Here is a 20,904-nt window from a genome sequence, read left to right on the forward strand (position 1 = left end):
TTTTTACGCGTTAAATCTTAACCCGTTAAACTTTATCAGATTAACCAATCAGTTGCACCCTTGCATCAGCATTCGGATGAAAGTTCTTCAGGGAAACAGTTTAATGACAGAATATTACAGTACGCGTTGACAGAATATCAACACGTCAAAAAGAGCGTTGATATCTCTGAAAACCGATTTAAACAGAGACCGTATCAAAATAATCAATTTGTGCAATGAATCAACAATTTCTTTTTCCTCTTTCGCTGTGCTTCATTCTTTTGGTCATTTGAGTATTCATGAAGGTCTGTAAGATACATTGTTGTACATTACTGTAACTGGTACATTCTGATGACGTCACATTGTTTACTGACGTTCCGAGTTGTGTATGCACTCACCGACACGAAGGTGGCATTTTGTTCTGGGATATGGTAGTTTTGTCATCTTTGAACATTGATGAGATAATACAGAACATCTCACAATATACCATGTTATAAATGCAGTGTACAGAAAACTGTATTTATCACTCCAACATCCATCAGCCTACTACAAGTATTTGTCGATAGTTCGTCTATCTGGTCGGCTGCCATGGCAACATTGATGACAGTAAATATTCCTACAACTGGCAAATATAAACACACGATTAGAATCTAAATATAAAAGTAAACAGTAGTAAATTATTTAAAAGATAACAACAATAATTACGATAGCAATAGTTGACGGTAGAGTCAATTCTCTCCAGAAAACTGGCTCTGGCAGCCATACTGTTAGTCCTTTAAATACATAGTAGATACAGGGAATTCGATTGGTCTGTTATTTTAGTCATTTTAACGCGTTAAAACAAAAGCTACGACTTTTAACGCGTTAAACGAATGAAGCTGTTTATCACGCTAAATGCTAGCTAAGTAACAAATTTAACGCGTTAAAATTCCATGAAAACATTTAACGCGTTAAGCTTTAACGCGTTAAGTCTTAACGCGTTAAAACTAGTTTTAACGCGTTAAATGTTATGTTTAACGCGTTAAACATAACAATGTTTAACGCGTTAAATGTGTTTTACGCGTTAAAGCTTAACGCGTTAAATGTATCTCGTTTTTGACATGAACGGCCTTTCATACCATACGGTGTCGTTGTATGAAGGGTGCATATGGTTGGTGAAGGGACAGTATGCTGAAGGAATATATAGAGGAAGTATCTATATGCATATCAGACATCGATGGTTAAAATATGTGAACACATAGCTTCCAATCAAGCTACGTGTAGCGAAAACAAGCAAAGTTGTTGTGTACTAAATTGTATTAAAAATAAAACCGTCTTTTCAGTATAATTAGAGACATATATACACATCTCTATTAACAGTTATTTATTAACACTATCTAGTACATTACTATATCAGTGAATCGTAGAATTAATGTTTTCAAAGGTAATAAATACCTCCTTTTCCCACAAAGACTGCCATACAGTGGTCTGGCAGATAGAAGCATAGATAAAGAATAAATTATTTAACCCTAAGATCTGGCCCCAGATCGCTTAATTTGGTCCGAGAGCCGGACTTTTTAGGACTGCGTACAAAATGTGTGTTAGAGTTATCCCCCTTGATTAGAATCTTCAGTCAGCTGATTTAGTAGGCCCAGTTCTGATGGAAGAAGAAGTTTTACATTGTAGTTACCACTGCTTATATATTTTTCAGGATGAAAACAGTGGTAAAATGACATCAAAGTATGTCGAGAGGGCTTTGCTGAAGATTTCCAATGGTACTCCGCGGCAAATATATAACATTTTGGTAGAAATTAGAACGAAAGTTATCAAGTCTTCTACCGGCATCCGTGAACTCATTCAACATGGGTTTGTCCACAAGTCTCTGTTCCTTTTATCGGACGATGTACGGAAACAACAGCTGCCACAGACAACCGACATCATTCTCAGTGTCCTCGGTAACCTTTGTATGGAAGAAAAGGCGAGAGAAGATGTAAGTTGGTGTATTGATTTTTGATTTAATAACCAACGTATACTTAAGGTATTTCTGCCTACTATTCTAGACATACCCCTGCGGCGACACTGTGTATATTTCCACAAGAATTGTTTATTTGACAACTTATATCGCTGACTTTATACTTCCATTGGGAGCATTTAGTGCTATATGTCATAGATGAACATGAATTTAAACTTGTTCTGTATTTAGCCATTTCATATTCAAAGGAGGTGATACAGTTTGTTACTTTAGCAAAAGGACAGACAACTGAGTTATTCTATTTTTGTGTAAAAATGAACCATGTTGCTTTGGTTACTGTATAGGGCCATGTTAAAAATATTATGCCTTTTTTCGTTGCAAATGCATTAAAGGAGTTTATGTGTTTCTATTTCGAATTACACCACATTTGAGTAACTTATTTAATTTCTCAAAGTACATGTAGTAACACGGTTACAGTACTCAAATGCAGCAGTACTACCGATATGTGGAGTTGTGCCAAACTTGTATAAGACAAAACATATCCTTGTGGTTTAATGTCTGATGTTGGGGACACAATTCATGCAAGAAACCAAGTCAATTTCCCTATTGAATAGTTGAGCTATTAGATTATTAAGCCAGTGATCTCTGGTTTGATCCCTATCAAATCTAGAGGCAGTGATATAAATTTAATTAATCATGTACTATGTTAACTTATACCAGAGACGTGTATATCACGTCTCTGGTTACACTAATTTGATTAACTAAAGGGAAATTCCAACTAGCCTGAGTGGTGACCTATACTTTGCACAGCACCAACTATATATATACATGTATTTAAAAGGAAGGACAGTACTGTAACAGGTGTTTCAAGTTCTCACTCGGAGAATGTTCCCAACCTGTTCCTGACTCCTAAAAGGTGTGAAATGCCAAACCACGGAGAAGGCTCATATAAAAAGCTAAAAAGTTCAATCCTCTTCCCTAATGAGAAAATATTGAACAAATGTAGGGAGAAGGGCTTAAAAGAAGTCACACCCATTTTACCTGTTTATGGGTTAATCTAATTTCCTTCCCCCATGGCCATGTATATTATATATATATCCAAAGAAAGCTTTTTAATCTAAAGATGATTTTACATGATAAATTAAAAAGACATTTTGGTAATTAATTTTTATATCTGATCTGCTATTCAACATTGAATTGTAATTCAAATATTTTCTCCAATAGTAAAATGTACAGATGATGAAAAAAGACTCACTTGCAAGTGCTTTTATGTCCTTCCAGGTACATAAAAGCGGAGGGATACCTACAATAGGTGAGTTTGATCAGCTTTTTTCTGTCAAAATGAAAATAATATTCTAAAATAATATCCTGAAATGAAGCATAATGTGATTTTTTTGGGTTGGTGCAAAAAAACTGATATACAATGACTGTCTATTGCTAGGTTTTGTCTCACCAACTACAGTCATTGTTCTATCAGCATTCTTAGACATGATATTAATTAATATGGTTATATTGACAGGGATCAGTTTTGTTTCTTAAAACATGATATTTATTTGATTATATTTACAGCGGATCTGTTTTGTACCTCAGAGTCGGTCAGTATACAGAATCGTAGCTGTAGGGCACTATCCAATGCAGCAATGTTATCTGTGAATGCTGATTCCGTATTTGGTACTGACACTGTGGACCGAGTGGCAGAGCTCCTACAACTCACACCTTCTAAGGAGAGCAAGCTCATCTACTGCAGAATCCTCAGGTAGCTATAGGTGTATGGAAACACCTTCATTTGAACCTCATCATAAATCTACTACAGGATTATCAATAAATAAATGGTATGTCTTATCATTCTAGGTGCATATTGTAGAAATGTGTTAAAACAAAAGCTTAAATTATGAAAAGTAAAAAGGAAAGTGTTAAAAACAACCTTATAAATTATTGGAAAATAATTCATCAATTATTAACCCATGGTCATCATATGGTTCCCTATTGAAATTGCCCAACCTTCATGGTCCATTGTCTGGTCTGTCTATAAATGATTCTTTTTATCAGTATTTCTTAATAAGTACAGGAAGGATATTTCTTGAACTTGATGTGTAGGTTCTCCTTGCATTTGGTGGCCATTAAATTTTGAGGCAGCCATCTTGGATTTTGACATTTGATATTTGTTATCACCCTATCTTGAGAAGTAATGGAAGGATATTTCTGAAACTTGATGTGTCGTTCCCCTTGTGTGATTTGAAAAAAAGGCTGACAGATGGCAATCTTGTATTTTGACCGTTTAAGTTTATCATTCCTATTTCCCTATTGTGAAGTACAGTACTGCAAAGAATTCTTAATGGATTTTTCCAGATTACATATGTAGTTCCACTTGCTTTCGATTGATTAAGAGGAAAGGTGGGAAAAGTAGCGAATAGGTCAGCCTTATATAGACGCAATAATGATCATTTGATAGTCGGCATCAAGATCCCTCTGGTATTGTTTTAATTCCAGAAGAATTTTATTAACTTAATTAGTTATGCTCTCTGAGCGTATTGAACTGTATTATGTATATGACATATGTGTGATACAGATGGGTCGGAATGCTCAAAGTTAAATAAGGACTTGAACTTTTAGATAAATATGTCTGTTACTAAAACTATGAAGGTAAAAAAGTCTTTCTATGTTGTATGAGAGGACTTCTTTTAATACCAGGTTGCTTGGCAAGACACAGAAACACCTAGAGAAACTGGTTGTGTGTGATGCTGTGCGATGTGTGGTGAAACTGCTGTCAGATGAAGACAAAGATGTCAAGAGTGCAGCATTGCGGATGGTGTTTGAAACATCCAATCAGGGGTAGGAGTCAAACTTGTGCCTGTAGAGAAACTGACCAGTATGTTTTGTAGTGTGGTCATGGGTAAAACTGAATGACTGTATAGGCAATTTTTGTGACTGTACACGACTGCACAATTTCAATGATTCTATTTATAGGATTTCCTGAATTCCATTTTTCTGGTATTAAATGAAAATTAATACCTAGGGTTTTTGATTCTCAAGTATTTATCACCTGGTGTCCAGGTAATAACGAATGCAACTATGATTGTCAAATCTTACTACAATTTTGATTTCATGTACATGTATATAAATGTTATTGTTTTTATTGCAAGGAAACAATTCCTTGATGGTTATGATAGTTTTTCTCTCACAAAGATGTTATTATCATAATGGTACATGAACATAAAAAGAATATCACATGATGGGTACTTACCGGTACTGAATAATGTGGTTAGTCATTTTACAATTTTACAGTTTGATTCTGCTAAGTCTGAAATATCTCCTCACAAATCATAAATCTATAGAACAGCACTTTTTAAACTGTACCCATGATGTATTCTATAGTGTACCCATGATCTATTATTCTATAGTGTACCCATGATCTATTCTATAGTGTACCCATGATCTATTATTCTATAGTGTACCCGTGATCTATTCTATAGTGTACCCATGATCTGTTCTATAGTGTACCCATGATCTATTCCATGGTGTACCCGTGATCTGTTCTATAGTGTACCCATGATCTATTATTCTATAGTGTACCCATGATCTATTATTCTATAGTGTACCCATGATCTATTCTATGGTGTACCCATGATCTATTCTATAGTGTACCCATGATCTATTATTCTAAAGTGTACCCATGATCTATTATTCTATAGTGTACCCGTGATCTATTCTATAGTGTACCCATGATCTATTCTATGGTGTACCCATGATCTGTTCTATAGTGTACCCATGATCTATTCTATAGTGTACCCATGATCTATTATTCTATAGTGTACCCATGATCTGTTCTATAGTGTACCCATGATCTATTATTCTATAGTGTACCCATGATCTGTTCTATAGTGTACCCATGATCTATTATTCTATAGTGTACTCATGATCTATTATTCTATAGTGTACCCGTGATCTGTTCTATAGTGTACCCATGATCTGTTCTATAGTGTACCAATGATCTATTCTATAGTGTACCCATGATCTATTCTATAGTGTACCAATGATCTATTCTATAGTGTACCCATGGTGTATTCTATAGTGTACCCATGATCTGTTCTATAGTGTACCCATGATCTATTCTATAGTGTACCCATGATCTATTATTCTATAGTGTACCCATGATCTATTGTTCTATAGTGTACCCATGATCTATTATTCTATAGTGTACCCGTGATCTGTTCTATAGTGTACCCATGATCTGTTCTATAGTGTACCAATGATCTATTCTATAGTGTACCCATGATCTATTCTATAGTGTACCAATGATCTATTCTATAGTGTACCCATGGTGTATTCTATAGTGTACCCATGATCTGTTATTCTATAGTGTACCCATGATCTGTTCTATAGTGTACCCATGATCTGTTCTATAGTGTACCCATGATCTATTATTCTATAGTGTACCCATGATCTATTCCATAGTGTACCCATGATCTATTATTCTATAGTGTACCCATGATCTATTATTCTATAGTGTACCCATGATCTATTATTCTAAAGTGTACCCATGATCTATTATTCTAAAGTGTACCCATGATCTATTCCATAGTGTACCCATGATCTATTATTCTATAGTGTACCCATGATCTATTATTCTATAGTGTACCCATGATCTGTTCTATAGTGTACCCATGATCTATTATTCTATAGTGTACCCATGATCTATTATTCTATAGTGTACCCATGATCTATTCCATAGTATACCCATGATCTGTCTTGTATCCAAGTACTATGTGGCCTTAACTAGGGACAACATTACAGAGTTAAGATGTGTTATTTATCAAAAAACCAAGTGTACATGCAAGAGACAATTTTAGTTACCTGGGCCCAGTTGTTCAAAAGGTGATTAGGCTAATCACATTTTAACAACATTTTTCAAATCCAGATATAATAATTTCTGGTAGAACTAGCTTGTCAAAACTTTAGGAAATTCTGTAATTCTTAATTCTCTTCCAACTGACATAATTTAAAGATGATATACTCACAGGGTTTGCAACAATTGAGAAATGAAATTTTCACTAATCAAGTGATTAAGCTAATCCTATTTTGAACAACTGGGCCTTGGTAGATATATCTTACAGGTTACTTCATGAGAAACTCTTTTTAAAAGGAAATACTTTACATGTTACTTCAGGAGGAACTCTTTTTAATAGGAAAGAGATAATCCTTACAGTAAGGTAGCATATATCCTTAAGTCATTATATCATCTTTATCATTTATCCTGACAGATGCAGCAGTGGGTTTGCCAGTCAAGTTGTCAGTGCAGGTGGTATTGCTGAATTGTTGTCGGGGGTAACACATGAAGACAGTACCACCGCCCATCAGTCCTTTACAACTCTCATACGATTGGCTGATCATTCTCATGCTCGGGCTGAGCTTGGCAATGCAGGTGGTATTACACAATTCATTGACTACTTTGAAGGCCTTGGTAATTTTGATAAAGACAAGAGGTTTTCTGTCCTGAATGTTCTGTGTCTTTGCTGTAAGGACGTGGTGAATCGAGTGAAGATCAGGGACAACAACATACTGCCAAAATTCTTGGACTCTCTAAAGGACAATGAGTACAAACGTTTACATGACCGGGTCATCAGCGCACTGTTGTGTTTTTTGTATGATGAATCCAGTTTAGAACTTTTACTTCAGAAAGGACTCATACCTCTATTACTTACACATCTTCAAAGAGTAGCTGCATTCACCTCAAATGTGGTCAAGCTTGATATAGTAGTGGCCAAGAGTTCAAAGTCCAAATCATCAGAACTGGACATCACAGCTGACAATCTAAAGGCTGAACCAGATGATATCTCACATGAATGCCAGACACTGCCTATAGATACGGAAGAAACTAAGGGACAGACAGAAGCTGTTTTAACCAATATTGAACAGGGACCATTGAACCTGGATGAAGATACTGCAGAGGAACCTACAGTATCCACAGAGAAGAAATACCATTATAGCATTGACAGCCCAACCTACCAGGTTTCATCAGAGTGGAACCTTGATGCCTATAGTCAGGGTGCTAAGTGTAAGTCATTCAACCATGAACCTACCTCCCCACAGTATTCCAGCACCAGTCCCCTCAGCACTATCTCTTATTACTCACCAAGCCTCTCCCCAGAGGACTACAGTCCTACCAGTCCTACGATGTCAAAGGTCAACGAGGACCCAAACTATGGATTGGTCTGCAGTTTACCGTTCACCTGCAGTAGTCCTGAGAAGCAGCCAAGTCCCAGCAATGCTTCAGGACTCTCTCCTGGTGTTTCTGAAAATGAGTTTGGACTATGTTCCGATGTTCCTATGGTTTACTCAGATGAAGAAGAGAGTCAAGAGGCACCCTTTAGTAATATATTTTCAGGACAAAGTGAAAATGCTGAACAAACTAAAGAAGCATCAAATATAGAAAACATTCCACTGAAAAATAGAAGCGTTGTGAACTGTAGAGTTGAAAAGATAGAAATTTCTAATAAAGATGATGAACATAAAGAAAGTATAGTATATCATTCTCAGGGCTTTGATACAGATGTGGAAAATGAAGATCAGCAGGCAAAAGAAATGCTGGAACATCACCCTATGCGAAAGCTTCACTTTGATCTGGGAGAAGAGACCATCAACAGTAGACCAGATAGGAAAAATAAGCTACCTCCAACATCTCCCGAGACATTCATGAAATATCATGTATCTAAGAAACCAAGGTTACTAGTGGCACGCAGAAGGTCTCCAACTGCTACAGAAAATCACATCCTGATGATCCTTTCCTTTGTATCTCAGATGCCAGACCCCACAAAGTACCTGGTATCTACAGATGTGCTCTGTTGCCTTTTAGACTACATTAGTTGTGTCCAGGTCGGTGAGACAAGAGCTGCCAGAGTCCTGTGTCGACTCGCACGTAATCCTAACTGCTTTGAGAAACTGATCCAGTTAAATCTACCTTGGATGGTATATGAAAAACTCCTTTCACAAGAAGATAATGACCATTGCTGGATAAAAATTCTTCAAGACAAGCATTCAGGTCTAGAAAATAGGACCGATAGATATCAGAGGTCAAGGTCATGGAGTTTGTGTTCTGATGATTCATCCTTTTTGGAAGAAGACATTCAAGACTTTTCAACAAGCATGATGGATGGCAAGCTTAAGTCGCCCCAAACTACTAAATCTGCCAGAAACTCGCTCAACAACTCCATCCAACAGAATAATACAAATGTCTCAAGTGAAAGAAGTGTATGCGAAGAAGAGGAGATATCTCTTTCAAGTAGAGCTGGGATCAATGTGTTACAAGACCTGTGTAGGATGGCTGACAGTCCATATGGAAGAGGTGTTGTAGCTCACATCTTGTCCAAGCAGTCAGTCTCACAGATGGATATTCTGGTCAGTCTTCTCCATATACTATGGTAAGTGATGTTGCATGGTTGTGTGTAGGACTAGGTATTATATCATTTATTATCCTTGTTAAAGGAAAAAGAGAGAAGATCAGTCCGACATAGAATCCAATAAAGATCATTCAATGGTTGGCACCAAGATCACCTGGAATCTCTCGTCTATAAATGTCTTAAGTTATTGATACTCAGAATCATTCTGAGAATTTTCATAGCTGTCAGGTTGTCTGTAGCATTAGACTATACACATTATTGCTGGTCTAAATCATCATAACTTTATAGTTGGTCAAGATTAGTCATGAAGTTCTTAACTAAAACACTCATACAAATGCAAACGAGTGATTAAGGTATATATGCTCAGGTAGTGATTGGATCTACAGTTAACAATTGTTTTGGCCTCATTAATAGATAGGAAAGACAGTCATGATCACAATCAATGAAATGGATTTTTTTTTTATATCTGTTTTAATTGTTATCAAAAAGTCTATTTATGTTGGTTATCTTTGAAAATCAACTAAATACAAGCCTGTATGATTAATGGATTCATTTTATTGTATACATGTAAATGGAAAAAACAATATCAAACATTCAAATATTAACAGTTTTATACATACATATTTTGGCATATATCAAAATTATCCTTAATCTCCATATAAACTACATAGTATGGTAAACTTTAACAATAGCCAATTTACATAGTAGGCTCTCCATACAATGTATAGGGGCTTTTATTTGTGTTCCAGGGCAAGGGGTATGTGGAAGTTCTATTTTTTCAAGAAAGGACTTTGGAAGGAATATATGGACATTCTTACCGCTGGATCTGATCACCCTTACTACATCCTTATCTTAGAGGCATTCTGCTTCCTTGGGAAAGTCATCAACTTTGACATAAAGTTGAGAAATGAGCAATGTGAGAAGCTATTTAAGGCTAATGTTACTGCCACTGATAAGAACATCCAGGGTGGCACGTGTCGGCATGGATCTTATACTCATGACATACAGTTTAATGTACAAGACACAGTTTCCACCATCCCCGCCTGTAAGGAGAGATTAACCAAGGCATCACCACTATTTGCAGCCATGTTACAGGGGAAGTATTCGGAGTCAACCCAGAACACAATAACACTGAAAGATACCTCGTATTATGCTGTACAGTTTGTTGTACACTTCCTCCACGGATGTGACTTGAAGTGTGATGTCATATCCGATATTCTGTCCTGTGAGCCTGGTCCAGAGACATGGTCCCAGTGTGTAGAAGTCCTGACACTTGTCAACAGGTATCTTGTCTCGGACCTAGAGCTGTTCCTGAAGTCTGTACTGTCCTCCAGATTCTTGGGACCAATAGAAGCTAACAGCACCTACAGCTTCGCCAAACTGCATGGGTATGAAGTTCTAGCAAGTGACTGTGTAAAGACAGTGCTAGTGGGTGGTACATGTGTGTATGATCGTATTAGAGGGTTCAGTATGTTTCTGAATGGACCAAATTCTGAGAGATTTTTGTCTCATTTGGAACAATTATTCAAATCAAATATTCACTAATGACTGTCTACAATAAACTCCCTTTCCTTGCAGGTCATAAAGGGGGAGTCAGCCATAGTGTCACGGTCAGCATTCAATTGTCTTTTGTCAACATTTTTCATTGAAAAACTTCCGAATAACCAAAACACCAAGGTCATAATACTTGATCAGCTGCATGAAGTACTGTACTACAGTATAGTTGTTGAATTTCAGGGGGCCAATATTAAGTGGTTGGCATTGTCAGACATAGTTCTTATCATGCAACCTTACATTTGTATTTGTATATACCGGTGTGGCATGGTATTTTGAAGCATGGTGAAATGAACTGGGGTCAAAATACCATAATGGTAAAGTGAACCGCGGTTCATTTCACCATTATGGCAAAATGAACCCCCCTCCCCCCATGGTAAAGTGAAGCCACCTTATAATTTGTTTTTAAGTGACTTTTCTTTACACAATTTTTTTTTTATCAATTAGCTTAGTTATTTCTCTACTTCTTATAACACAAAAATTAGGGTGGGGCATGGTAAAGTGAAGCATTTCACTATTTTCTTACTAATTTTTTTCACCAAATCTTTTTCAAATTACATTATATAATTCCTCTAAACACATTAACACACAATAAATGACTGGGGGTCGGGAAATTTAGGGTGGGGCGGGGCGTTTTACTTTACCATGGCCATCTAAAAAGATTTGGTGAAAAAAAGTGAATTAGTAAGGAAATAGTGAAATGCTTCACTTTACCATGGGGGGTTCACTTCACCATACTACACCGGTATATAACACATCTTCGTAACCTATGGTTAAGGTATAGTATTAGCTAGGTTTTTATTTTCACACTATCCTTAATGACCACGGATATAGCGAAGTTAAATACAGTACCCCACGAATATTACCAACAATACAGTACTTTCTATCTTAAATTTACTAAGAGGTCAAAATAATAAGTTGCCAAGTTTGTCAAAATGTTGAAATAATTTCTTCCGAGAAACCTGATATTAGGCTGGCAGCCTGCTGGCATTGTGTACTGCAAATTTAAAAAAAAATTAACTTGTTTGACTAACAAACCCCTAACATGTAGAAATATGATGAAGAATCTTGATGATTAATGAAAGTGGATCAATTTGCTATGAAGCTTTTCTGAAAAAGATTCACCCAACATAGGACTCCAGGGTTGTGAAACAGACTACCAAGTGAAAGGGATTCATTCAAATGGTCAGTCAAGTAATATATTGCTTTTCTCTGGAAACTGTCATGCATAAAATCTCTTTATTTCTGATGTCTTTCTCATGGAATACATATTCTTCACGTGAAAGTTTGACGAGGACCATTATAGTAACTAAGAATGGTAACACCATGTGAAAGTTAAGCTAATCATCAATTTATCTTTAATAAAAATTCTGTTGTTATAATGCAAAATAAATGAATGAAACTTAAAATGATGAATTTAATTGCACAGTATTTAAAAATGTGGTACATTGTATTGATAACATTTGTGCATGATTTTTATTCTGTTCATTACAATGTTTGTTTCCAAAATTTACATCATTTAACATGAAAATTATCTGACTAACCATTCTAGATCAAGATAAATTTTCTGCTAGTTAAAGACTGAATTTTATTTAGGTAAGAGATATGAAGTTTTTACTAGATATGTATATAGGATAATATTTTCCGCTTTAATTATTAAAGATGGTATACATAATAAATACATGTTTATGGAAATAATTTAAGAATACAAAACATATCTTATCATAATGTATACAAATCGCCATGCTTCCATTTACTCTACAAAAATTCAGAATGGTGTACATGTCAAGAGTTGCATTTTATGAGATTTTTAGTAGCATTTCAACTTTGAGTCACCATTTTACACAATTTCCATATACAATGCACCTCTGTCAAATCAGTGATGAGTAAGAATCAAATATTGAGGAACTTTTATTTGTATATGAAGATAAATTGTTCACATATTTACATTTGTTGATTTCCATGCCTTTTTTGTTGCCTTTATGAAATAAATCCTTTGGTTGTATTAACCACACCTAGTGTATGTGTTCAATTTATCAGTATATTAATTAACCTTCAGTCACTCTGATCTACATTTTGACCTTTGACCAACATCAAGGTAAAAAGCTTTTCCAGGCTCTATCGATCCCTGGTCCGCATTTTGACTTTTGAAGTTCATGAACAAAATGATGTCTCATACTTGGGGCATGGGTGGTCCATCATGTACCAAAAGAAGGTCAATATGACCTACATTTTGACCTTTTGACCTACTACAAAGAAAAAATATTGTCTGGGCTGATTTCTTACTGAAGGTCACTGAACTTCATGCCTTAAACATGAGGTCACCTTGGGGAGGTGGTATCTACTGACCTACATTTTGATTTTTGATCTACATCCGTTTGAGGATTGTAATTGGCTGAAATATCTTGTTGGTTAGTTCTGAATCTTCTCTTGTAGGGACTACTGAGACTACTGAGTACTGACATGGCTATCTATAGTGGCAGGTCATGTCAGCACTTTTTAGACCTATTCAGATATCCTGAAATATAATATGGTAAAACAATCGGGGATTACAATCTTTTCACTAATTTCCATGCTTTTAAATTCTCTTGTCACTTTGATATGTTCTGAAATTTTCTCCCTGTTCTTCAATCCTTAATTCATTTAGTTTCCTGCCTTCAGATCAATATCTTCAGTTGATCGTTGGTGTTACCCAAGCACAGTCCCCAAACAAGCTGGGTTACCATTGGTATCTTTTCATAATTTTAACTCCAATATCTCAAAAAGTATGTACTGGTACATGTATATGGAATATAAACAAATCTGAAAAGAGGTTGGAGTTTATATGCAAAACACTTTAACATTGATATGTACAATGTAACTGTATCAGAATCAGGTGGTTGCATATTTCCTTGTTTGGGTATCTGACTAAATATACCCACTGAAGATCTTCTAAGGTGTCATTGGGTTTGAAGAGACTCATTATTAGGAACGTACATATGTAGCTTAACTTGGGTGGCCAGCCAGATAGGTACATTGTACATGTAGCTAGAGGCCAGATGACCCAGGTTCAAGTCCCTGTCTGATGGTTGCATTTATCCTCTCCTATTCTAAGGAATAACCTTATATATTTAAAGATTTTGTTAAGATGGGGTCCAGTGACCTGTACTCCGGTGATTGAGGTCAAGATCTTAAAGAGATGGAAATATTCCTATTTTTGTGAATGATTCAGCACTGCCTTCTGGTAATGATGTTAACATATATACATGGTCCCATTTTAGTGTGCGAGATATCAATATGGATTTGCCTGCATAATTGAAGCACAAGATGCACTGAACTTTCTAAGTAATCATTTTAAATGTTTAAAGGCGAAAATGTATTTGGTCAATCCTTATTTGAACCATTAACCTATTACTTACCCGGTATCATTGAAACTTTCTTGAAATTCCAAACAAAACGTTTAGATCGAGTGATAAATTTAATTGAAAACGAAGTAAACCTTTAATAATATATGTACATAACAAGGTAAACGTGATGGTTCTGTACAGTCATTGGTTCAGAGCACAAATCTAGCTGTTTTCAAGTCTAAAAGAATTGTTCAAGGCTCAGGTGTAGTTTTTGTCAAGTTCCAAAGGATATCATCTGATTTTTTGATAGAAACTTTTGAAAGGTCCTTCTCCTCCATTGAAGCTGGTCTTACAGATACACACTTCAGTTTTCCACTTCTTCCATCCATAGAGCCAACACACCTAATAAAACAAAATCATTTAATAATGATATGTTGAAATGAACTGTACATTTATTCTGTACCATATGATATCCTACATAAACATCTACATATAAACTAGTGATCTAATATTATAAACTTAATCATCCATAGGTGATTTATTACAGGAATTTTATTTTAAAGGTTAAGACTTTCCAACATATAATGTCCTTAAAATATTTGCTCTCAGATTATGAGGATAGTGATGTTTTGGGAATATGTTTTTTAAGTTTTTAAAACCATTTTGTAACCTGTCCATTTCTACATGTCTAAGAAGGATTTATGAGGAATGCACCATAAAATAAAAACTGTTATGTCATATACTTTAAGTTTGTACCAGTGGTTAAACTGGAAGTCAATCAAAAAATAAAGTATGTTAATTCTTGATTTTTTCAGTTTAGACAATATTTTTTGTATGGGGTATATTGAAGAACTAGCACAAATATTATATCTACATTTGTTGAGTAGACACATACCTGTGCCAATGTCCTCGGGTCAGTCTTTGCAGTTGACGATCCTGTTATAAGATGTTATACAAATGGCATTACACTTTTCTTAGTATTAAAGCAATAAAACAACACAAACAATTATTTCTTGATAACTTGTTACCTAGTTAGATATGAACAAGAGTCAAATACAATTGCCACGTTTGGTCAACTGAACAAGAGGATTTGTGGATCAAATTAAGAATGGTAAAATATATCCCAATAAATAATAAAACAGTGGACATCCTGGGCTTCAACACAAAATAATAATAATGACTGAAGTAGGTAATAGACAACTGATCACTATAATGAATGAAAAAGTCAGTAGCCAATTAGAGGGCAACATTGGCTTCCTTTGAGTTTGAAACAACCTGAATAACAATCAATAAGGTAATCATTTACACTTACAATTTCGTAGAAAATACATGCCATGGAATCTTCCTCATCTTTAATCAGGAATTCTTTTCCTGTTGCTGAAGGATCTTGCATCATGGCCGAGTCCACCACACCTACAGAAGATTCAATTTTAAACATGCTGATGGTCTCTCAACTATTTTCAGGGATTTTGATATAAATGTACTTAAATCCTAAACTGGTACGGGTCTGATAAAACAGCAAATGTTTATGATGAACTGCAAATATCAATGCCGAACTATTGAACTCAGATTATTATGCCAAATGATCACAACCAATGATGAGTTAATTGGGCCGTTTTACTATAATCCACCAATATCTATTGTTTTGTGGGAAAAAACACCAGTACATACCAAATACTTCAAAAATCATATTAACAGAATCTCTGTATTTGCTCCAATGCTTGACACCCTGAATGGTTGATGTGATGAGGTGAAGAGATTTATCAGCTTTTTGGCCAGTCTTCTGTGGTGCTTTCTGTTGTTCCTGAAATATTGATGTATTTAATCAACAGAAACAGTTGAAATGATGACAAGGTATACTCCGATTTGAAAGTAGACCTATCGTATACCAAGAGAAAGTATGTGTCCCCAATTAACTTCAAGCATATCAGGATAGAATTTATAATTGAAACAAAATGCAGAGATTTATCAGAGTGCTGTACATTCTTTGTGCTTTTTAGGATATCAAAACAAGAAATGTATCAAAATAACAACAAGAAAACAATTTTTAATTATTATACAAATTTTCTCATTGAATTTACTTTTTGAATTGTTGATGAAGATATTGTTTTTGAAGAATCTCCAAAACCTCCAACTTGATCTGTCTGGTGTCGAAAATGCTGTACAAATTTGTCTGCCTTTTGTGCTGTGGCTGCACCACTGGGGCCTGGTCTGTACAAGTTCTGGTTTCTATGTGTGCTGGTCTGGAATGGGTTCTGGTTCATATGTGTATTAGTCTTCGAGAAGTTATTTCCAGAATTTTGAGTCTGGCATTGGCTTCCTCCTTGGCCATTGTAGTTCTGTCTACCATTAAAATTCCTGCATAAAGTATGTTGGTAAAAACTCAGGATCCAACTTTATAAACAAATTTCATTAAATATTTCCAGAAGAGTTAACTGTCACGGCTAAATTTGCATTGTCATGAACACAAGGAGGTAGGAATATTTATTACATTTTTACCAGTGAAATATCAAAAATTATTCATTCTATAAAAGTGATATTATTCACTAGTGAAAAATATCACTTTTGCTGATTTGACCAATCAAATTAATGATTAGAAAATACCAAAATAATTGACCAATCAGAAAGCCCGACATATATGTCAGCACCTGGACAGGGGGAACTACATTTTTTGTTTACAAAGTATTGCTGTAGGCCTAGTTAGCATACGGGGTAGGTTTTTCGTTGATAAAAAATGTAATAAACAGAATATCTAACAGTGTCTTCAGTAATACCAAATATATTTCACTCGTGTGGCTAATATTTTGATATTTTTCACTCGTGCTGCGCACTCGTGAAAAATATCAAAATATTAGCCCCACTCGTGAAATATATTTGGTATTACTGAAGACACTGTTAGATATCCTCTATACATTCCTGTTCTATTTCCAAAGGGACAAAGATTACATTTTGTAGACTCTTGAATGGAATTTGAATTGCATAAAAAATGGATAATGTTTTTTAAAAAATATATTTTTAATGCAAACAACGTAAACAATCCTATAGCGCCCATTTTGAGTACCTACCTGACGATCTACATAGTGTACAAGAGGGGCCAAAACCCAACTCCGCCTATACGAATACTCCGGTTATTTGCATATTTCGTCATGGAAAAAGGGCTATGCAAATAAGCGGGGTTGCTCTGTATATGGTAACAAAATGAATTGTCAAATCAAAGTGATGCTGAAGAAAGCACAGATTACTACATGTCATATGGTGGTTCCATTGTACCTGGTTTGCTGCTGTCCATATGATTCGGTCTTGTTGTTCCCTACATTTGGATATTTTTGTTGTATTTTCTGAACATCTGTGAAGCTATTGGCCCCCTGTTTGTTGGTATATGATGCCTGTCCACTGCTCCAAGACTGCTGTTTGTTTGCCTGCCACCCCTGATTGGACTGTCCTGACAGCTGCCTGTTAGAGTTTGACTGAGCTTGACCAGTCCTACATGTAGTTATGCCTCCTGTCATTGCCCTGTTTGGTCCCTGAAGACCTGAATTCAGTGTCTGTGGCTGTCTACCAGGGGTTGGTCTGTTTGTATTGTATGCTGATTTAGAGAATTACTACTCAATCAGATAAGTGTTCCTCTCATCCATAATATCAATCATAAACTTGATATTATTCCCTGTTCTTTTAGTAATAACAAGCATTAATTCTCACTGAACTTCCTTTATTATCAACCAGGTTCTCACTATACAAAATGTTACTTTACCCTTTGAACCTTATACTTATTAACATGGTTAATGATTCATCAATAGATTTGGATTCATAATTTCATACTTATAAGAGTTTGTGTTGGGTAGACCTTTTCATATTTAAAATCTTAGTGATTTTGATTTCATCAACAAAATAAAAAATACAATATCTCCATCAGTATAAACATGTAAAGAATGTAATATATCACTTTAAAGAGAGTAATGAAAGCTGGTTTCTCAAAAGCATATAGCTATTACTCAGAAGAAACAGCAAGTTAATACTAACAATATTGCTGGTTTTGTTGTAGCTGCTGTCTGTTTGGCTGTTGGTAGTGTGGGTTCTGTTGGGACTTGTTCTGCTGTTGGTATGACTTTTGGTTCCCCTGCTTTGGTTGACTTGGGATATACCCTTTCCCATCAAAACCATGGACTGGCATTAAATCTGTTAAAGCAAAGCTTGCATCAGAAATCAAATATTTTGAGAAAAGGCCATTTTCAATTGCAGCAAAATATAAATTATTATGTAAAATAAAATGTGTATCATCTCTGAAGGAAGATGCCTCATCATGGATATTTTACCTGTGTATAACCTACCACATTCTCTGTAACAACCATGAAGATTTATTGTTGTATAGAATGCACTCTTGAAACAGACAGTAGGAAGCACTCAGTGTATATTACATGTAGCACAGGTTCTTGGATGTTGTGGAATGGTAAAACCTACATGTATTATCCTATACAGTTAGTGTATTTCAAACTGTTAAGCTTGCATGAATCTTAAATTATAAGAATTGTCCTCCTTTAGCTTTTTCTGTTCTCAAAATCCCACAGGCATTTTAAAGCTAAAACTAATCAATTAGAAGTGGATTTATATCTCCACTTCTATCTAATTATTTGTCACTGTAAGACTGTTTATGGGTCTTTCTCAGTTATTGTGTTGGAACTCATTCTTCCAACTTGTCATTATTTTAGACACTGTATCAACTTACCTATGGTGGTGTATTTATACTATTCCAATTATGACCAGAACAATGTAAGGTTACAAACGATACTTACACCAAATGGTGGAGGACAGTTTATTTTGAAATTGACTGGTCAAATGATTAATATCTTAAATAAACTGTATGGTAACCAGCAATCTGATTGAAATACAGAACACTATAATACATTTTATATTCACGAAATATATTCATTTTTAAGGATGATACGTATTTTAATCAGACTTGAGTGGTCAGAAGATTAAACTTCTATTTATATACATAACCTGGGTAATGATGCGACGACTGAGATGCATTGATTGGCATGCCCGTTCCAGCTCCGTCAATATTCTGAGGGTCAGCTATGATAGCTTGTCGTGGTCTTTTCCGATTCATATTGAATATCGGCGCAGGGGTGATTTTCTGAAAAAAATACACTATAGTCTATTTTACACACTGAACGATGACATATTCTTAATACTGAAATTCCTCACACGAACAAATACGTCAAGAAAAATGAAGAATATCGATACCAGTTTGTAACTCAAAGAACTTCACCAAACAAATATATCATTACATTGACAACATGCATATAATTAATTACCTTCATGACTGTTTTCTGGTAATGTGTAGGGCGATTGTTTGTTTTGGCGTTATGTGGATGCTAAGGCCTTTAAGCTTCGGTCTGAAATGATATTGTGAACTGTGCTTTAAGCAGACGACAAGCTAGTAGCTGTACTTATACAATCGTTAAAACTCGTCTTAAAAACGACCATAAGCCACAATGATTGTTCGTAGTTTAAATGAAATACGCTTATAACATTACCAGGCGTTTTTCTGCTTATATGAATAAAATCCAGCATAAACAAGATCTTCTGTAGCTAATTTCAATATACCCATGAAAAACACTTTTCTGTTTTTATTTCTCTTTTGGAGAGTTACAACGAAGGGACGTTACTCAGATGTGTTTCGGTTTGTAGGTCGGGAAGGATTTTGAACATGAAACAACAAATTCATACTTATAAATGATATCCTGTTCAATTCTGTCGATTTACATAGATAAATAATAGCTTAAACATTCAACTTTTTAGTACAAAGTAGTCTCTTAAACTCTAAAAGCTTGTTTTAATTTCATTTTTATTCTTATTTATTTATTATTCTTATTCTTCAAGTTTGCTTTGTATGGCGGGTCTTCGCTTTCTTATACTGACTGTACTGTAATGTTCACCATATCTAGAATATCCCCATCTGATTACCGTAGTTGTGATAATGGAACACCGTTACATTTTCTTGCGTATCCTTTTATTTTAAATGTTTCTTCCGCTAGATTTATAACTCGTTCCTTTCTCCATTTGCATTGTATAATATATCGTCTGTCTTTCAAAACTCTTGTCTCCCAACGATGGAATCAACGGCTACATGTAGATCCCCAGAAGTTTACTATCGTTTTTCTTGCGTAGTAAATCAAAGATTAACCATTTTCTACATGCGCTAGCACAACCACTCTACCATAAATAGAGATCTAGTAAACACTTCACTGCCAGACAATACCAGTACTGATTACTGTAGCCTAGAGTTATGCCATGGCTTTATTAATGCCCTCAAACATTTAGCAATGGCCATAGAAGATACACTTTCTTTCATTTCATGATGTTTGAAGTATTACATTGTTAATTTCAAAAGCTGAAATCCTTGCAACTTATAAAGATCCAGACATTCGAGATTGTTAATTTACAATATTACTTCTGTATCGAGTAACGTGTTACACAAAATTTATATATTTTCGTAAGAAATAAATGATAAATACTTTCGAGAAAATTGATCGAATCAATTTGTAGACAAAATTTCAATCGTGTTGTTTGGTGAGTGAAAGTTTAATGGCATTGGTGCTGATGTCTAATTTTACACAGGAAGAGTACATGCTCGACTTGATACCAAAACCAATCTAGAGGAAGCGTCAAAATGACGTTGAATGGCGTTCTGTTT

The 20,904-nt window shown here is 35.2% G+C and overlaps 2 protein-coding genes across 5 annotated transcripts; one reads left to right on the forward strand and one right to left on the reverse strand.

Annotated features, from left to right (window-relative positions):
* The first annotated feature begins 1,603 nt into the window (after positions 1–1,603).
* On the forward strand, positions 1,604–12,900 carry LOC117333379 (armadillo repeat-containing protein 5-like). Its single transcript, XM_033892648.1, has 6 exons — positions 1,604–1,948; positions 3,212–3,242; positions 3,500–3,686; positions 4,622–4,762; positions 7,192–9,348; positions 10,077–12,900. The coding sequence occupies exons 1-6, from the start codon at positions 1,619–1,621 to the stop codon at positions 10,870–10,872; spliced, it is 3,642 nt and encodes a 1,213-aa protein (XP_033748539.1). The 5' UTR covers positions 1,604–1,618; the 3' UTR covers positions 10,873–12,900.
* Positions 12,901–14,308: 1,408 nt separating this feature from the next.
* Positions 14,309–19,846, reverse strand: LOC117333380 (spermatogenesis-associated protein 22-like). Of its 4 annotated transcripts, none has more exons than XM_033892649.1 (10): positions 19,745–19,846; positions 19,523–19,603; positions 19,206–19,341; positions 18,228–18,383; positions 17,478–17,793; positions 16,289–16,565; positions 15,879–16,011; positions 15,520–15,620; positions 15,103–15,143; positions 14,329–14,609 (listed from the first exon to the last, which is right to left on the reverse strand). In XM_033892649.1, the coding sequence occupies exons 2-10, from the start codon at positions 19,526–19,528 to the stop codon at positions 14,459–14,461; spliced, it is 1,317 nt and encodes a 438-aa protein (XP_033748540.1). In that variant the 5' UTR covers positions 19,529–19,603; positions 19,745–19,846; the 3' UTR covers positions 14,329–14,458. The 4 variants fall into 4 exon arrangements, with proteins under 4 accessions (XP_033748541.1, XP_033748540.1, XP_033748543.1 ...); XM_033892652.1 differs by having other exon boundaries at positions 19,206–19,355; XM_033892650.1 differs by having other exon boundaries at positions 14,309–14,609; positions 19,523–19,836.
* Between the last annotated feature and the right edge of the window lie 1,058 nt (positions 19,847–20,904).

This window comes from Pecten maximus, chromosome 8 (genome assembly GCF_902652985.1).
Source record: "Pecten maximus chromosome 8, xPecMax1.1, whole genome shotgun sequence".
NCBI classification, from domain to species: Eukaryota; Metazoa; Mollusca; class Bivalvia; order Pectinida; family Pectinidae; genus Pecten; species Pecten maximus.

Bases quoted from the DNA above. Each gene is read 5' to 3' on its own strand.
- LOC117333379 (XM_033892648.1), top strand. From the start codon at position 1,619: ATGGAAGAAGAAGTTTTACATTGTAGTTACCACTGCTTATATATTTTT. The intron at 3,687-4,621 runs GTAGCTATAGGT...TTTTAATACCAG, and splicing joins ATCTACTGCAGAATCCTCAG to GTTGCTTGGCAAGACACAGA. The intron at 4,763-7,191 runs GTAGGAGTCAAA...TTATCCTGACAG, and splicing joins TTTGAAACATCCAATCAGGG to ATGCAGCAGTGGGTTTGCCA.
- LOC117333380 (XM_033892650.1), bottom strand. The intron at 16,566-17,477 runs GTACAATGGAAC...TACTTTATGCAG, and splicing joins TATGGACAGCAGCAAACCAG to GAATTTTAATGGTAGACAGA. The intron at 14,610-15,102 runs GTATGTGTCTAC...TTGTTTTATTAG, and splicing joins ACCCGAGGACATTGGCACAG to GTGTGTTGGCTCTATGGATG.